Raw genomic sequence first — 15,521 nt, 5'->3', positions numbered from 1 at the left:
TCTTATTGTATCTTCTGAAGTAGGCTCATTCGCTGACAAGCTGGGGCTGCTGCTACAAAGCCTCTTTCGAGTCAGATATGGTCGTCGCTGGTTTCCTCGCCAAGGGGCTTCTGCTCCTTCAGCTCTTGTCGGGTGTAGCGGTCGCTGCCTCGCAGAATGCCTCAAGACCGCTCTACAAGGACCCCCATGCGCCGGTCGAGGCGCGAGTCTCGGACTTGCTGGGCCGGATGACGATCCAGGATAAGATGGCTCAATTGATGCAGGGTGGGTGTGTTTCTTTTCTGATGAACGTTGACTTTTGTGAATGGAGTCACTCTGTCTCCTGGATTTGGCATTTGGGATAGCATCGGCTAACGGTGTCTGCGCCATAGGGGATATCGGCAATTGGATGAACAGCACCGACGGATCGTTCAACTACAGTGGTCTGGTGGCGAATATGGAGATGAAGGCTGGCGGTTTCTATGGTATGGGAATTGCTCTGAAAGCTCCTGAGCAGACTGTTGACGAGTGCATACAGTGGGATATGCTGTTCCCTGGGACTGGCTTGCGACCAATATCAAGAGAGCGCAGGATTATCTGATTCAGAACACGACGCTGGGTATTCCTGCGCTTGTTCAGACTGAGGGTTTGTCTCCTCTATCCTACCTTCGGTATCGGAAGTTACTAAAGTGTTTGTTGTTACTTAGGTATCCATGGCTTCCTGCTGGAGAACGCTACCATCTATAACTCCCCGATCGCATACGGCTGCTCATTCAACAGAGATGTACGTTCACTTCCACCCCCGCGAGACATCTAGAAGAGCCTAACACGCCTGCAGCTGGTCAACCAAATGGGACAGCTCATCGCGCAAGAAGCGCTTGCGATCGGCGCCAATCAGCTCTTTGCGCCGCTGGCGGATTTGGCACGGGAGCTTCGTTATGGTCGGGTAAGATGGATACATGTCTCTCTGACTGAAGGCTTTTTCTGACGGATTTACTTGTAGGTCGAGGAGACATTCTCGGAAGACTCGTATCTCGCGGGTGAAATGGCCTACAGCTACATCACCGGCCTGCAGAGTCGCAATGTCTCCGCCACCGTCAAGCACTTTGTGGCATACAGTTTGCCCGAGCAGGGGCTGAACACGGCGCCGGTCCAAGGAGGAGAGAGGTATCTCCGTTCAACGTATGTCCCTTGGTGTGTTTTCAAAGATGGTCGACTGTCTGACTCTCATCCAGCTGGCTCCCGTCTTTCAAGCGCGCAATTGTCGATGCAGGTGTATGGAGCATCATGAGTGCCTACCACGCGTAAGTGTCTGATCGGTCAACCACCACCATCACCAGCTAACACCCATCTTCTTCTAGATACGATGGCATCCCCGCCGTCTCCGACTGGTACACTCTGACAAAGATCCTGCGCGAGGAATGGGGCTACAAATACTGGGTATTCAGCGACTCCGGCGCCACAGACCGTCTCTGCACGGCCTTCAAGCTCTGCAGAAGCTCCCCGATTGACATGGAAGCCGTGACCATGATGGCGCTGCCCGCAGGCACCGACGTCGAAATGGGGGGTGGCTCATTGTACGTTCCCCACAGTATACAACAGGGCACACGGCTAACACCTTCCCTCCCAGCAACTACCAGAAGATCCCTGAGCTGGTCGAGTCCGGCAAGCTGGACATCGACATCGTCGACACCGCCGTCTCCAGATTCCTCCGCGCAAAGTTCGAGATGGGCATCTTTGAGAACCCTTACCCTGCTGCTCCCCAGTCCCAGTGGAAGGATCTCATCCACACCCCCGAGGCTGTCGAGCTCGCTAAGACCCTGGACATGGAGTCTATCGTTCTGCTGGAGAATCACAATAAGACTCTTCCTCTGAGCAAGAGCGGCAGTATTGCCGTGATTGGACCGATGGCTCACGGATATATGAACGTGAGACTGCCTTACATTTCTCCTACCCGACCAGCTCTTCCTCTTTCCTCCTCCCTCCTCTTTCTTTCGTCGGTTCTTCAGCCCCTGTGTATATAACCCAAAACTAACCCTCTCAGTACGGCGACTACGTGATCTACAACAGCCAATGGCACGGCGTGACGCCCCTCGACGGCATCAAAGCCGCCGTCGGCGACGCAGCCACCATCAACTACGCGCAGGGCTGCGAGCGCTGGAGCAACGACGAGTCCGGCTTCGAGGAGGCCATCGCCGCGGCCAAGAAATCTGACGTCGCTGTCGTCGTCGTGGGAACCTGGTCGAGAGACCAGACTGAGCTCTGGAGTGGGTATAACGCGACGTACGTCCCTCCCTAAACCTCTCATACTCACCATCCCCTCCTCCCTCCCTTCCTCCACCCTCCCCTATTCCCCATACACCACTCATCCCTCCTCCTCCACCCCACTAACCCCTCTCCCTCCCAACAGAACCGGCGAACACGTCGACCTCGACAACCTCAACCTCGTGGGCGCCCAAGCGCCGCTCATCCGCGCAATCCTAGCCACCAACACGCCCACCATCGTCGTCCTCTCTAGCGGCAAGCCCCTCACCGACGTCGTCTGGCTAGGCAACAGCACCTCCGCTCTGATCCAGCAATTCTACCCCTCAGAACAAGGCGGCAACGCCCTCGCCTCGATCCTCTTCGGCGACTACAACCCCTCCGGCAAACTCTCCGTCAGCTTCCCGCACTCCGTCGGCGACCTCCCCATCTACTATGATTACCTCAACAGCGCGCGAGACATCGGCACGGCCGGACAAGCCTTCCCCAACGGGACCCTCGACTTCGGATACCAGTACGTCCTCGGGGATCCGCACGCGGTCTATCCCTTCGGTTTTGGCCGGAGCTACGTCGATTTCGCGTACACTGGGGTGCGCGTCGACAAGAGTACGGTGTCGGTGAACGACACGGTGCGGGTGAGCGTTGAGGTGGAGAATCTGGGGGACGTGGAGGGCACCGAGGTCGTGCAGGTTTATTTGGTCGATGAGATTGCGAGTGTCGTGGTGCCGAATCGGTTGCTGAAGGGGTTTGATAAGGTCGTCATCAAGGCTGGGGAGACGGTCACGGTGGATGTCGATATTAAGGTCCAGGATTTGGGCGTCTGGGATGCCAGGATGAGGTATGTGGTTGAGAAGGGCGTGTTTGGCGTGTTGGTGGGAGGGAGTTCGGTGGATATTCGGGGGAATACGAGTTTTACTGTTGTTTAGATAGTTAGAGAGATGATTGTTGCTAACTAAAGTGAACTCCGTCTGCTTGCCCGATTGAGGTGCCGCCGCTTTTAGGTATGAGGGCAGCACGTGAGCGATCTGTATATGCCCTGAGGTAGAACTGGTATATATATATATATATATATATCCAGTCATCAATAACAACAACAACAACAACAACAGAGGCGGATTTCATACTTAAAGATTCACGACAATCACTAGTACCTCCACAACATTGTAGCTTACAAGACATCATAAAGTGATGGATGATTTCCTCTGTCCTATTAACCTATACTAACCCTTTCTTTGAAAACTATATAAGGCTTCCCTCGAATCTTCTAAAAAAGCATGAACTTAAATTCCCTGCACTTGCAAGCCTTGCACGAGATATTATATTATCTCCAGCAACCAAAGCAGGGATAGAACGCCTCGTTAACTCGAGATGAATCGGCCGATGAACAGGATAGATAATCCTGATCAACAACCACGAGATGCTGTACGCAGCGACTGATCCCAGGTAGAACCTTTTCCGGCCCAAGGCTTCCGAAAAGGGGGGGGGCATGATCAAACCTCCGAGCGCCTGTCCCTCGTTATATATAAACTAATATATAAATTGGAACCCGGTCAGGGGCACCAGTAGTAGTACTGATGGCTATCGTGTAGAGCCCGAGGATAAGCAGGACAGTCCTATTATTATATAGTTTCCTTTGAAACGGCCAGTTGTGCGGATCGTCTAGACGCTTGAAATCCCACTCTTATTCTATTATTATTCTTGACCCGGTCTGCTGAAGACCCCTCCGGACAGCTTTGTGTTTTTCTTCATCACCAGGCATAGTCTTTATAACCAGAATTCGATACGTATATTAGATAGCCCTCGCCAGACAGAGGGACGCAGTAGCGTTATCTCGCGGCTTTGCGCTAAGATGGTTTCGTGAAAAGGAGGATGATCGACATATTGCAGAGAATATATAGTTCGAGAGATAATAATGAATATATCTATCTATGTTCAGTTCGTCAGGCGTGGAGCTTAGGGTAAGTCCCGCAGGATGATGGAGACTGAAGATAGTTGTAGAGGGATGATCGTTAGTTAGTTATCTGGCTTATGCTTACGTATCTTTGCAATCAACTTACCCTTAACTATCTGATGCATTGAATATGATGTTGGCGAGTGCCGTGTACTGGGTGGGGCTGGCGATTGAGTAAGACTTCAAAGCTCTTCTGTAATTTCTGCTTTCCGGAGGACTAAGCGTAAGATGGGGGGGTTTTTTTTTTGAAACATGTAAGCACGTTGACAAGATTCTTTGATCTATCTAATCATGATTCTCTCTTAAGTGTAGCAGCTGTCAGGAATTACTCAAAACACGCACTTTTATACTCACCCCACGACCCAGTGAGAAAAAAGCGGCGCTAAGTTGGACCTGAAGCGGAAAGGGAAAGCTGCTCGATTTCCGCAGGAATCCTGTTCACTACTGTAGTGCCGGTTGTTATTTGCGGTGGTTTGCTGCTATGCCATTGAGATAGGATGGGATAGGATAGGATAGGATAGGATAGGATACTAGTAGATACATAACAGTCCTGCAGGTACAACTCAAATCATGTGCTAGCTGTTGCAGTAGGACATGGGATATCATATCAGCTGGATAGAAAAACAAAATCAAGACCGGAAAAACAAGACAAAAACTCCCCAGATCGCTTCTCTTTTGTCACGCCAAAGTCACAACAGGTATGACATGTAACAGCGAACCTGCTATACAGACCGCCATGTTATGTAGATACCCTGCTATGCAGCCACCAGACTACGTACTAGGCATCCGCCTTTCAGGCTTCCCCTCCTCGGTAGCATTTTTATCACTCTCAGCCCCCCCCTCCGCTCTGGACTGCGCATCCTCCGCATCGACCTGCGTGCTGGGTTTCCTGGCCAGTGTTGGCGTGGCAGACGCACTGGAGTTACTCCTGCCCTCCGCACGGCGGGTTTTGGCGCCCTCCTTCAGCTTTTCCCACCGTTCGCGGTAGCGGACCAGCACGTCGCGCAGCTTATCGTTCTCGCGCCCGACCTTGCTGAGCTCGATCTCGCGGCGGCGGATGGCCTCCTCGAGCTCTTTGATGCGTGTATCATCCACGGGCGGTGGCGATGCAGGACCAGGCGCCATCGGGGACATGAGAGCCGAGGGATGCTCCGAGGGGGGGTTCTGATGGTGCATGGCCTTTAGGGACTGCTGCAGGGCAATGGATGATGACTGCGCGTTGACCTCCCACATGTGGAGTCGTTTGCTCAGCGTATCGGACAGATGTCGCAGGGCCTGGTTCTCCATCTGCAGTTCCTCCATCGTTTTCGGGTTCTGGAGACTGTTGAATTTGTCCCCGCTGCGGCCCGCCTTGCCCTGCACTCCGGATAGGCTTTGGCGCATTTCCGGAGACGAGGGCGTCTCCCGTGCATCCACGAAGTCCTCGTCGCCGTCCTCGAAGCTGTTCCTTCGCGCTTCCTTTTCGGCGCGCGTCAGGATTCCGGCGTAAGACACCGTTCCGCCCGTGGTGGGCACGACGTAGAATGACTCCGCCGTGCTGCCGGTTCCGCCGGTCGTGTCTTTGATTGCCTGCAGGGCGGCCCGGGAGAAGATTTTCTTGATGTCTGGGTCGGAGGTGTTGGCGCGATCCGACACCGCGTTGTATCGGTCTGTCTTAGTATCTGCGGCGGTTTTGCGGCTGGAGGAGTCGGAGGTGTCGGTGCCTAGCGGGAGACCTGCGAATGCAAGGGGTGCGGAGATCTTGGAAATGAGGCCTTCGAAGGTCGAGTAGAACTTCTGGAAGGGCTCCTCCGTGAGCGGGGCTCTGCTCTTGTGGCGCGTCGGCTCCCCGGGGTCCAGAGGCGCATATTGCTGCGACGTGATGTCGGTAGGGCTGGCTGCTGGTGGAGTCCAGGACGGCTTTGACGTAGATGTGCGGCTCACGCGCTCCTTCATCCCTTGCATCTGAGCCCCTCGGAGTCGAGCCTCGCTGGTCCTTATCTTTGCCGGTCCCTCGGTCATCTTTGCCCCTGCCTGCTGAGCTGTGATTGTCGGCGATGCGGGAGAGGACCGGCGGGGCTGGGCTGGGATGCCTCGTGCTGATGCCAGGTTGCTGGCGATAGTGGATGTCTCCCGTGATGGCAGGCGAGGGTTCCCGGACAGTCGCGGGGGTTGTTGTTGAGAATCTGGAGTCCGTGTCCCTGACTCCGTGGCCGGTGATTGAGCATTGGAACCCGCAGATGCAGCGGTAGGAGGGTGCTCATGCTGGAAACGCAAGATCTGAGCCAGCTTCTTGTGGTGGGTTTCGAGTAATTGCAGTGTCCGCAAGGCCTGTGCCAGTGGATGGTTAGCCTGGCGGTCGGCTATACCAACAGGACAACGGATCAGACACGTACCTCGCGATCGGAACTGTGTTGAGCGGCAGTTGCAAACTCGCCTGCGGCTAGATCATGCTCCTCACTCGCGGCGACGGGGTTGGACTTGCGAGTCTCGAGAACTGCATTTCGAGCGTGGGTATGAGCCTTGACCGAAGGGGGTCTGTCAGGCCGGGATTCCAACGTAGAAGGCTTCCAGCAGGACGTGCACGGCAACTTACCAGAGTGAGGGGAGCTGCCTCCATGGCTGCGGGCGTCGGATAGTCTCACACTGCGAGCCCCTTGATGTTGGAGCCGATCCGACCCCTTCAGTGGTCGGTGGTGATGGTTGTGGGGAAGCAACTAAAGGCACAGTCGATAAGACTCAAGAGTTATCGCCCAGTGACGACATGCAACCGCCGGTCACGGGAGTCGTACCGATGGAACGGTAACATTACCATTCACCCAGTGTACCCCTGGGGGGAGGCGGCTCCCCCCCTAATCCGGTGCGGGTGGTAAGGTACAGAGGATCCGGTATCCGTCATGACACACCCACTGCCGGGGCCAAGAGCGTTCTATAATTATCCCAACCAGATAGGAGGTTTCAGCCCTCATGAGACTCTGCAGGCAGAAAGGAACCATAGGGGCGCAGTCTGGAACATTGCCAACTCATTTCCCGCAGCCTCCGAAGCGTAAAATATCCTGGTCGATCCCAGTGGAGGGGGAGATCCTCCGGCGGAGAATAGATACGGGAGAGTTACAACTGGTAATGCTCCGTTCGGCCTCGTCGTATTCGTACCGGTACCTTGGTACAGTAATATTTTGTAGCTGGCAGCTTTGCCGTGCGGGCTGCGGAGTTGCTACTCGCTGCTGCTGCTCCTCCACTTCCAGGCGCTTCGTTTCGCTTTCCTCCTCCTCACCACTTCCACCCCCTGTTCCCCTCCCCTCTCTATCTCGGTCCCTCCTCGTCCCTTGAAACACTCTACTGCAGGGACACCCAGAGGAAGGGCTTGCGACTGATCCTGCGACTCCCTGCTGCGATCTTACCTACTCAACGTCCGCTTTACCCCCCCCCCCCCTCCTCGACCCTCCTTTTCGCCAGGCTACTTCGAAAATGCATTGCTAGAGAGGTGGACAGGCTCCCTTTTCTAACATGCGCACGCCTGTGACACTCCAATCCTCGCCTTGAACATCAAACAAAGTGTTGATATCCTTTCGCTACTGTCTTTATTTCCCCTTTTCTTACCTCCCGCATCTCGAATCGCCCTCCCAGCATGGACAACTCTGCCATCCCCGAGCCGCCCCCGGTTCCCGAGTCCGATGTGCCCTCCTTCAAGATAAGCCGCACCAAAACCACTCCGGTCGACCTGGAGATGGGGAGCTCAGGCCGGAGCAACGGGCGCTCCCCCTCCATCGACTCCACCGTCGAAAGACCCAAGTCGCAAGCCGGCGACGGAGATTCCACCAAGGCAGGTCCCACCGGATTCTCTAAGCTACTGGCTGGCAGACGCAAGAAAAAGAAGAAGGAGGAACCGAAGGATGAGCCTCTCATAGACCTGGATGGTGACATGGACGTTCAAGAGGTTCGTTCCGAGTCGCGGGACGGAGCTTCGGCTCATCTGTCGGCTACCAATGAGGGTCAGACCGCCGCGGATAATGATGCTCTCAATCTTTTGACGGACGATTCCGAACCGGAGAGGTGAGTTGGCGTGCTCCCTTCCCATTGATGCATTGTCGGAGGAATAAACAGGTTGTCTGACTTCAGATTGCGTCCCTAGGACTCCCCCCCTCACCTCCCACAACTCCCATGCCGGCTTCTACACTTCGTCATCCCCACTGATCAAGACCATGTCGGCGGACGCGAACGATGAGGGTGCGCAAGGCGACGTGGACTCCGCCGTGAGTGGCCCGAGTGCGGCTCCAGAATCCTTAGCGGACACGGAGCTCAGTAGTCAACCCGCCTCTTCGTTAAACGTGCCAGCGGATCGGAACGGGAAGAAGAGAGGTATCTCGCCGGGACGGCGATTCAAGAACGCTTTTACTTCCAGCCAGGACAAGAAGAACTCTAGCCGCGATCGGGCGTCGTCGACTTCCAGCACCAAAAGCACCCGAAGCAACCGACGAGGTAGCATGTCCGCTAAGAGAGCTCAGACCGTCATTGCCGAGGATCCTCCCCCTCTGCCGGCCCCCATTCGTACGGATCTCAAGGAAGACAAGGCTCTTCCTTCGTTGGACATCCCCCAACCGAGAACACCCCCTCATACTGCAATCCCGCAACCTCAGACCACCGTCACGCCACCTACTCCGCACACCGAGTTTCCCAAGCTTTTTACCTCTCCGATCGTCACGAGATCCCCGGACTCTATCAATTCCAAAGACGGGAGCCCGTCCGGAATAGTTGTCAGTCCTTCGGGGAATATGATCTCCCACCGGCGTGTGCGGTCCGCCTCTGCGGCAAGCCACAAGCCGAGTAAGCTGTCGAATTCGATATCTGCTCTGGGCCCGACGGTTGAGGAAAGCAAAGCGATTTCGAAATCGCCGAGTGCTCAGCAAACAGGGTTCTTCTCTTCGATGTTTACCGCCGCCCAGAATGCTGCGTCGAGCTTTGGCAGTAGTATTAACGCACAGGCAAAGGCTCGCAACGCTGGACAGGCAGGAACTGCAGAGTTCGACAACCGGCCTACCAGCGAGGAGGTTTCGAGCTCCAACCAGCCCGCGGACAACAGTCAGGTCGAAGAGAAGAAATCGCTCGCCATTGATACGTTGGGGTCTGGGGACCTGGATTTCAGCCACCTCGACATCGCGATACCCCCCGGAGGATCTGTTTCAACCCCCGATGGGGTTGTGATCACAAAACCGGACATCCCGCTAGACAAACGCAAGAATACTGGGGTTCACCAGCGCGATGAGCAAGCGGCGAGGCTTGAAGATAGCCGTGCGGCACGGGCGGTCACCATGGCCTACGAAAAGCCCTCCGACACATTGCTAGCCCCGGATGATGGCCTTGACGTTCAGTCCACCACGTCTTTAGTGAAGGATACTGGCGGTGATCAGACGCCACCTACTGGCAGTGTACTCGACGGAGAGGTTGGCAACACACGGCCGCATAGAAGTGGAAGCGTGCGGAGCCGACTTGCCCGACGTCGACACCGGGGTTCCTCAGCAACCACTTCAACAATCGGTGCAATTGGCGCCAGTGCTATCGCCCTGGGCGCCCCGGCCGCCAACGCTAGTATGCCCCGTCTGACTGGGTTTGCTGTTGCCAGCAAAAAGCGCAACAGGGACTTCCATCAGTTGTTCCGCAGTGTGCCCGAAGATGACTACTTGATCGAGGACTACAGCTGCGCTTTGCAACGAGAGATTATCTTGGCTGGTCGGATTTACATCTCAGAAGGGCATATTTGCTTTTCCAGTAACATTCTAGGTTGGGTAACCACCCTCGTGATCAGCTTCGATGAGGTGGTGGCCATAGAGAAGGAGTCTACCGCGATGGTCTTCCCGAACGCGATTGCCATCCAAACGCTACATGCGCGCCACACCTTCCGGAGTCTTCTCAGTCGAGAATCCACCTATGACCTCATGGTCAACATCTGGAAAATTAACCACCCCTCCCTGAAGAGTTCCGCCAACGGAACCCGGGTCACTGATGGTACAGGGGACAAGACCGAGAAGGCCGGAGACGGAGAGAGTGACGATGAGAGCGAGGAAGAGGATGAGATCTACGACGAGGATGAAGAAGGCGATAATGCGGACAGCCTTTTCGAGGCGGCGGGCGCTAGCATCAATGGAAGTGAGAAGTCATTGCCTCCAAAGAGCGTCAGCCGCAAGGCTTCAGGGGCTCTCCAGAATGCCGGCGCTGGCACGGGAGGATCCAACGGCAACGGCGATTCGAAGGGCAGCAAGTCGAGTTCCCCGGCTGACAGTGATACGGACTTCCCGGGCCCGCCCACTCATGCTCCAACCGAGTTCACCGACCCTTCGGGCCAGTATGATAAGCTGATCAAGGATGATATAATCCCGGCGCCACTTGGAAAGGTTTACTCTCTTATCTTTGGACCGGCTTCGGGCGCCTTCATACCGAAGTTCCTCGTCGAGAACCAGAAATCCGGAGAGCTTCAGTTCGAAGGAGGAAACAAGGGTCTCACCAACGACAGCCGCACTCGGAAATACTCGTACATCAAGCCGCTGAACGGAGCCATTGGCCCCAAGCAGACCAAGTGTATTAGTACTGAAACTCTGGACTTTTTGGATTTGGAAAAGGCGGTTCTTGTTACCCTAAGCACCCAGACGCCTGACGTGCCTAGCGGAAATGTATTCTTAACTAAGACGAAATATCTCTTTACCTGGGCACCGGGAAACCACACGCGGTTCCTCGTGACCTGTACCATCGAGTGGTCAGGGAAGAGTTGGCTGAAAGGTAAGCTACCCTTTGGGTCCGAATGCACGGATCGTTGACCGACGGAAATAGGTCCCATCGAGAAGGGTGCCATTGACGGCCAAACTACGTTTGGTAACGAACTCGTCGCCGCTCTCAAAGCGGCCGTTGTCCCTCGCGCCCGCACTGGTGGCGGCAAATCCAAAGGAAAAGGCAAGCGCAAGAAGAGCGAGGTCGCTCAGGAAGCGGCCGCCGCGGCCACAAAGGCGGTCGAGGCCCAGGCACAGCAGGCGAGCTCTTGGGGAGTCCTGGAGCCACTCCATGGATTGCTCGAACCGGTCATCGACATCGTGAAACCTCTGTTGAGCGGCAACGTTGTCATTGCGATCGTGGGCATTCTGCTCTTCTTGTTGTTCTTCCGAAGCCCCTCCCAGCCATCCATCGTATCCCACGATATAGGATGTCCGGGCTACTCGCTGCCCCAGCGCCTGGCTGCCTACGAGGAGATGTGGCGCCGGGAGGAAAGCGAGCTCTGGAGCTGGCTGGAAGACCGAGTTGGCATGGACGGCCTGGCCTTCCCGACGGTCAGTCGGCCGATGGAGTCTCGAGTGCAGGGCTCTCGAAAGGTCCAGAGCGACCGCATGCTGGCCAGTAAAGTCGGCGAAGAAAAGATGTCCGATCTCGAAATGGACCATGCCATCCGCACCACCCGCGAACGGCTCGATTCTCTCGAGCGGATCCTGTCCCAACGTAGATCGGCCGACCAGGAGCCGATCCACCCCGAGCTGTGAGATCACCTTTGAGGTGACCTCGATGCAGCAAAAATCACTTCTACTTCCAGTGGAAAAACAACTTTCCAAGGACCTGATCACATGATGCAGGTCCCACATGCAAACACACACGTCCTTCGTTCCCATCTCCTTCTGTCCAATCTTTTCTGTCAGCGAGTTGTGGTGTTTGGGTCATTGCTTTCCACATTGTTCCCATCCATGCATTCGTTCGAGCATCAATCTGGGATTTGCATGCTTAGTATACTGAGCGAGTCCTTTCCCATACTTCTTTTTGCCGTTATACATACATACGTCCCTCGTGTCTTTTTTGGACCGACCGGCTCAAGATGAGCATTTTGTACATGAGCGCCAACTGCAAGTCTATATAGCCTTGAGTTTCTATACTACGCTACACTCTCTCTATACAATTTCTTACTCCTCTGGTACTGCTGTGCTTCTCGTAACGTACGCCCGGTTCGAATAGTGTATTCTGGGTTTAGTAAAAGCGAAGGATGTGCTAGCAAGACAAGTATATCTGAAACTGAAAAGAGAAGGGAACCTGGAGCGTAACAAAATGTTGACACAATGTATTCCGCATGATTACCAAAGCCCAACACCTCCTATTTAGATTAGACAGTATACACAACCTGCAAACAGGTTGATGAGTGCTCGAGAAAGAGCACATGGATATCATTGTGAAGCCAAATTCGAAATAGTCAAACAGCAAAATGGTAGTAGATCTTAAGGTCGTCGTGTGCGTCGTGAGCTGTAAGGTAAAGGGTCGTGTTTACAAGACGAGAAGATTATTAGGGCTGATAGATCATTCGTGAATGGTTTCGATCACTGCTCGCCGCAGAGAAGAGATCGAGTGGGACCGAGACGGCCCCTCGAGCTCCGCGTTGCGTTGCTCCTCTTCCTTTCGCTTCTTTTTCTGGATTTTCTTCATCGCTTCCTCTGTCAATTGCTGGCGGAAAAGGCGTTCCACTACGTCCTTCTTGCGGGACCGGCGGTCCCCGATCATGATCAGCACACCACCGGAGATGTTGCAACAGATGGAGCAGCAGAGGATGACAGTAGTCAGTGCGAATGGGCGGACGTGGTAGCTGATGGCCCAGGTGCATGTGCCCAGGGCGATCTGGAATAGGGAGTGGCAGTCCAGCAGGACCACGATGGCGATGAGGAAGCGCATTGGGAAGGCGTAATGGGTGAAGGTTTCGTGGGGTTTGTAGAAGGTGTGAGAATTGGCGAACTTGGTTTGGTGATGGATGAGCTTCAGCTGCTGAACGGGGTTGAGCACGCTATACTCGTGTTCCTCCTCCTTGGGCATGTCTCCGAGTTCGACATCGACATCGACCTCGGTTTCGTTTCGTGACGGCAGGTCATTTTTATTCTTGAGATCGGGAAGGTTGCGTTTCCGGCGAATTTTCCATGTCAAAAATGTGTAGTGTGCAATGAATATCATATGATAAGTGTCGACTGCTCGGAACGGGGCCAGCCCGTCACCCATGATTGCGAATAGGGCCACGAGAACGTTATCGATGATGTTGATGAGGTACGATTGCCTGCCCCCCACATTGATCCAGCCTGTAATTCATCAGTGTGTGGCATAGAGAGCCATTGTTCAAGGTGGCATACCAATGAGGAAGAGAACCCATGCAAGACCGAAAAGGGTAATGAGAGTTGCATACAAGGTAACCAGGAACCCAAGAGCTGCCAACAAATCAGCACAAGATATCAGCGGATATGGGACAGTACTCACGCTTGGATACATATTTCCCGAACCCCTTCATCGATCGCTTGAACTTGGATCGACGGGAATGCAACATATGCCGGACATGATCGTTAAGCTCTTCGATCTCGTCCGGTGACCAGCCCGCAAGGTTACTTCCGTCCGGAAGCACGGCGAAACGAGACTCGCCCCCCTCATCTATGATGGACGTGAGGGTGTGCTCCAAGGAAGGACGGATAGCAGGCTCTTTTGGCTTTTCCGATGGCTCCTCGCCTTCGTCACTCGTCGTTCCTTCAAGCTCTCTCAGTGGAGAAGGTGGCGAGAGAGTATATGTCTGATTCCGGTTCAGGAACGATCCCAGGTTGGGAATGAACAGAGAATTCTGGACGTTGGTAAGAGTAGATAGAGCGGACACTTCCGGATCTTTTTTATGCAAGTCAGCATCTCCCATGTAGACCAATATAAGACAGCCATGACTTACCGATAACGTCCAGCACATCCACAATATGGGTACGATATTCATCGTCAAGGTCGGGAGAATGAGCCGGGGCAGTTCCACTAACAGTCGATGCGCGGTTCCTGGTGAACCGGTTCGTATTCATCCCACTTGCCCAACGCATCGGGTTTAGACTTCCTCTTCGAGGGAGCTGGGGACGCGGGGAGATGTCGTCTGCCAGGGGTCGACTCGAATCGATTTCGCCGATGGGACTCTGATGCGACCACTCCTCTCTCACGGGGTGCATCTGCTCCCCTGTTGCGAACCTCGTGAGGGCTTGGGGGTTGGGTGCAGACCAGCGGCCCGGTCGGGGCTCGGAACTGCTGCGGCGGCGATTTCCCTGCCATGACTCGTCTTCGGGCGACGCAGGAATGGAGGCAAGAGGCCCAGCGGCGGAGCCGGTGGCCCCAGCGGTCCCGCTGCCATTTTGTTGTGCTTGTTGCTGGGACTGAAGCGCGGACAGACTGGCCTGTTCGAGCGAGGGCAGGCGTTGCAATCGAATGGACGGGCGCCGGGCACGCAGCGACGCCGCGCGCGGGCGAGCGTATGACGTCGGTCTGGGGGGGGATGAGGCGGACGGTTGCGGGCCCTCGCGCGGATCAGGTGAGCCATCGACGGGCTCGATGGGATCCATTGCAGGCGGGCGTCAACGAGGAGAGTTCTCCGACAGGCATGGGGATGGAGGAGGGAGAAGATAACGAAAGTGAAAGGGGCGCAAAGGCTAATTTATTGCAGTGCCAGCAAAGTCCGCCGCCCGCCGCCATTCTTGCCGCTGGAAACGATCAGACCCGTGGTTGGGCCCTGACTAAGCCCAACTGACGGAAGCCAAGCCTCGATAGGCTGGCGATCGTTCGCCCAGCATCAAGCTTGACTCTCGACGATCGCTGGACTGAATTACGCGTCGGGTGATCAGTCCATAATCAGTAGACTAGTAGACTAGATAGAGTCGACCCCGTTTGTAGAATTGTGGAAAATACCACCTCTCTCCACCAGCAAGGATTCCGTCCACATGCTGCTTCTCACTCGGCGGTCTAGCCCCGAACCGAGTCGGCCTAAGGCAGGGAACTGACCCGCAGTGGAATACGATACGAGCGCGGTGGTCGGTGGCGACGCCCGCTGATTGGCCGCCGAGATCCGGGGTCTCGTCGGGTGTAATCGCCCTTATCATCTGATTCTGCCGCGCAGGGCCGCCCTGGCTGCTATTCTTGTTATGTGGACTAACCATCTACAGCAAGATGTACACACTCCTCCTCTACTACGTACTCCGTACTTGATCGCAATTCGCAGTCCATCACCATCGGCTCGCTAGAATCATGATCGGACCACTAGCCAAATCTCCAGCACCTCTTCCAAGCTTCGTCCCACCTGCAGATTATCCTGCATGACCGTTCCCCCTCCCGATCCGGCGCAGATCGTGTCTCTTTGATATTGCTTACCTGGTCTATATCCAATCGGTAATCCCAGTTGGGTGCCGTCTCGTGTCCGTGTGCGAGCCACGAACTAGTAGTCGCTTATTAATTATGAAGAATAGCGGCATCCACGCTAAGCACTAGTTCGTCAGCATACAGATTACGGACGGTCAACTTCCTTTCGAGCTACTGGTGGTGGTCGTCGAATTTCCAGGAT

At 55.0% G+C, this 15,521-nt stretch overlaps 4 protein-coding genes across 4 annotated transcripts; 2 read left to right on the top strand and 2 right to left on the bottom strand.

Moving 5' to 3' along the window:
- The first annotated feature begins 14 nt into the window (after positions 1–14).
- On the top strand, positions 15–3,355 carry BO70DRAFT_362903 (putative beta-glucosidase). The gene is made up of 11 exons (XM_025543439.1): positions 15–264; positions 372–464; positions 518–625; positions 687–763; positions 818–925; positions 983–1,161; positions 1,215–1,283; positions 1,341–1,556; positions 1,610–1,907; positions 2,024–2,262; positions 2,390–3,355. The coding sequence occupies exons 1-11, from the start codon at positions 78–80 to the stop codon at positions 3,165–3,167; spliced, it is 2,352 nt and encodes a 783-aa protein (XP_025398344.1). The 5' UTR covers positions 15–77; the 3' UTR covers positions 3,168–3,355.
- A 1,344-nt stretch (positions 3,356–4,699) lies between these two features.
- On the bottom strand, positions 4,700–6,873 carry BO70DRAFT_362901 (uncharacterized protein). The gene is made up of 3 exons (XM_025543438.1): positions 6,768–6,873; positions 6,568–6,693; positions 4,700–6,502 (listed from the first exon to the last, which is right to left on the bottom strand). The coding sequence occupies exons 1-3, from the start codon at positions 6,789–6,791 to the stop codon at positions 4,964–4,966; spliced, it is 1,689 nt and encodes a 562-aa protein (XP_025398343.1). The 5' UTR covers positions 6,792–6,873; the 3' UTR covers positions 4,700–4,963.
- Positions 6,874–7,616: 743 nt separating this feature from the next.
- Positions 7,617–12,113, top strand: BO70DRAFT_338216 (GRAM and VASt domain-containing protein). Its single transcript, XM_025541186.1, has 3 exons — positions 7,617–8,224; positions 8,304–10,942; positions 10,994–12,113. The coding sequence occupies exons 1-3, from the start codon at positions 7,800–7,802 to the stop codon at positions 11,689–11,691; spliced, it is 3,762 nt and encodes a 1,253-aa protein (XP_025398342.1). The 5' UTR covers positions 7,617–7,799; the 3' UTR covers positions 11,692–12,113.
- Positions 12,114–12,133: 20 nt separating this feature from the next.
- Positions 12,134–14,567, bottom strand: BO70DRAFT_362898 (uncharacterized protein). Its single transcript, XM_025543437.1, has 4 exons — positions 13,881–14,567; positions 13,430–13,822; positions 13,306–13,380; positions 12,134–13,254 (listed from the first exon to the last, which is right to left on the bottom strand). The coding sequence occupies exons 1-4, from the start codon at positions 14,527–14,529 to the stop codon at positions 12,491–12,493; spliced, it is 1,881 nt and encodes a 626-aa protein (XP_025398341.1). The 5' UTR covers positions 14,530–14,567; the 3' UTR covers positions 12,134–12,490.
- Between the last annotated feature and the right edge of the window lie 954 nt (positions 14,568–15,521).

This window comes from Aspergillus heteromorphus (assembly GCF_003184545.1).
Source record: "Aspergillus heteromorphus CBS 117.55 chromosome Unknown BO70scaffold_16, whole genome shotgun sequence".
NCBI classification, from domain to species: Eukaryota; Fungi; Ascomycota; class Eurotiomycetes; order Eurotiales; family Aspergillaceae; genus Aspergillus; species Aspergillus heteromorphus.
Note: the sequence above shows the minus strand (reverse complement) of the source record. Positions and strands in the feature narration are given on the sequence as shown.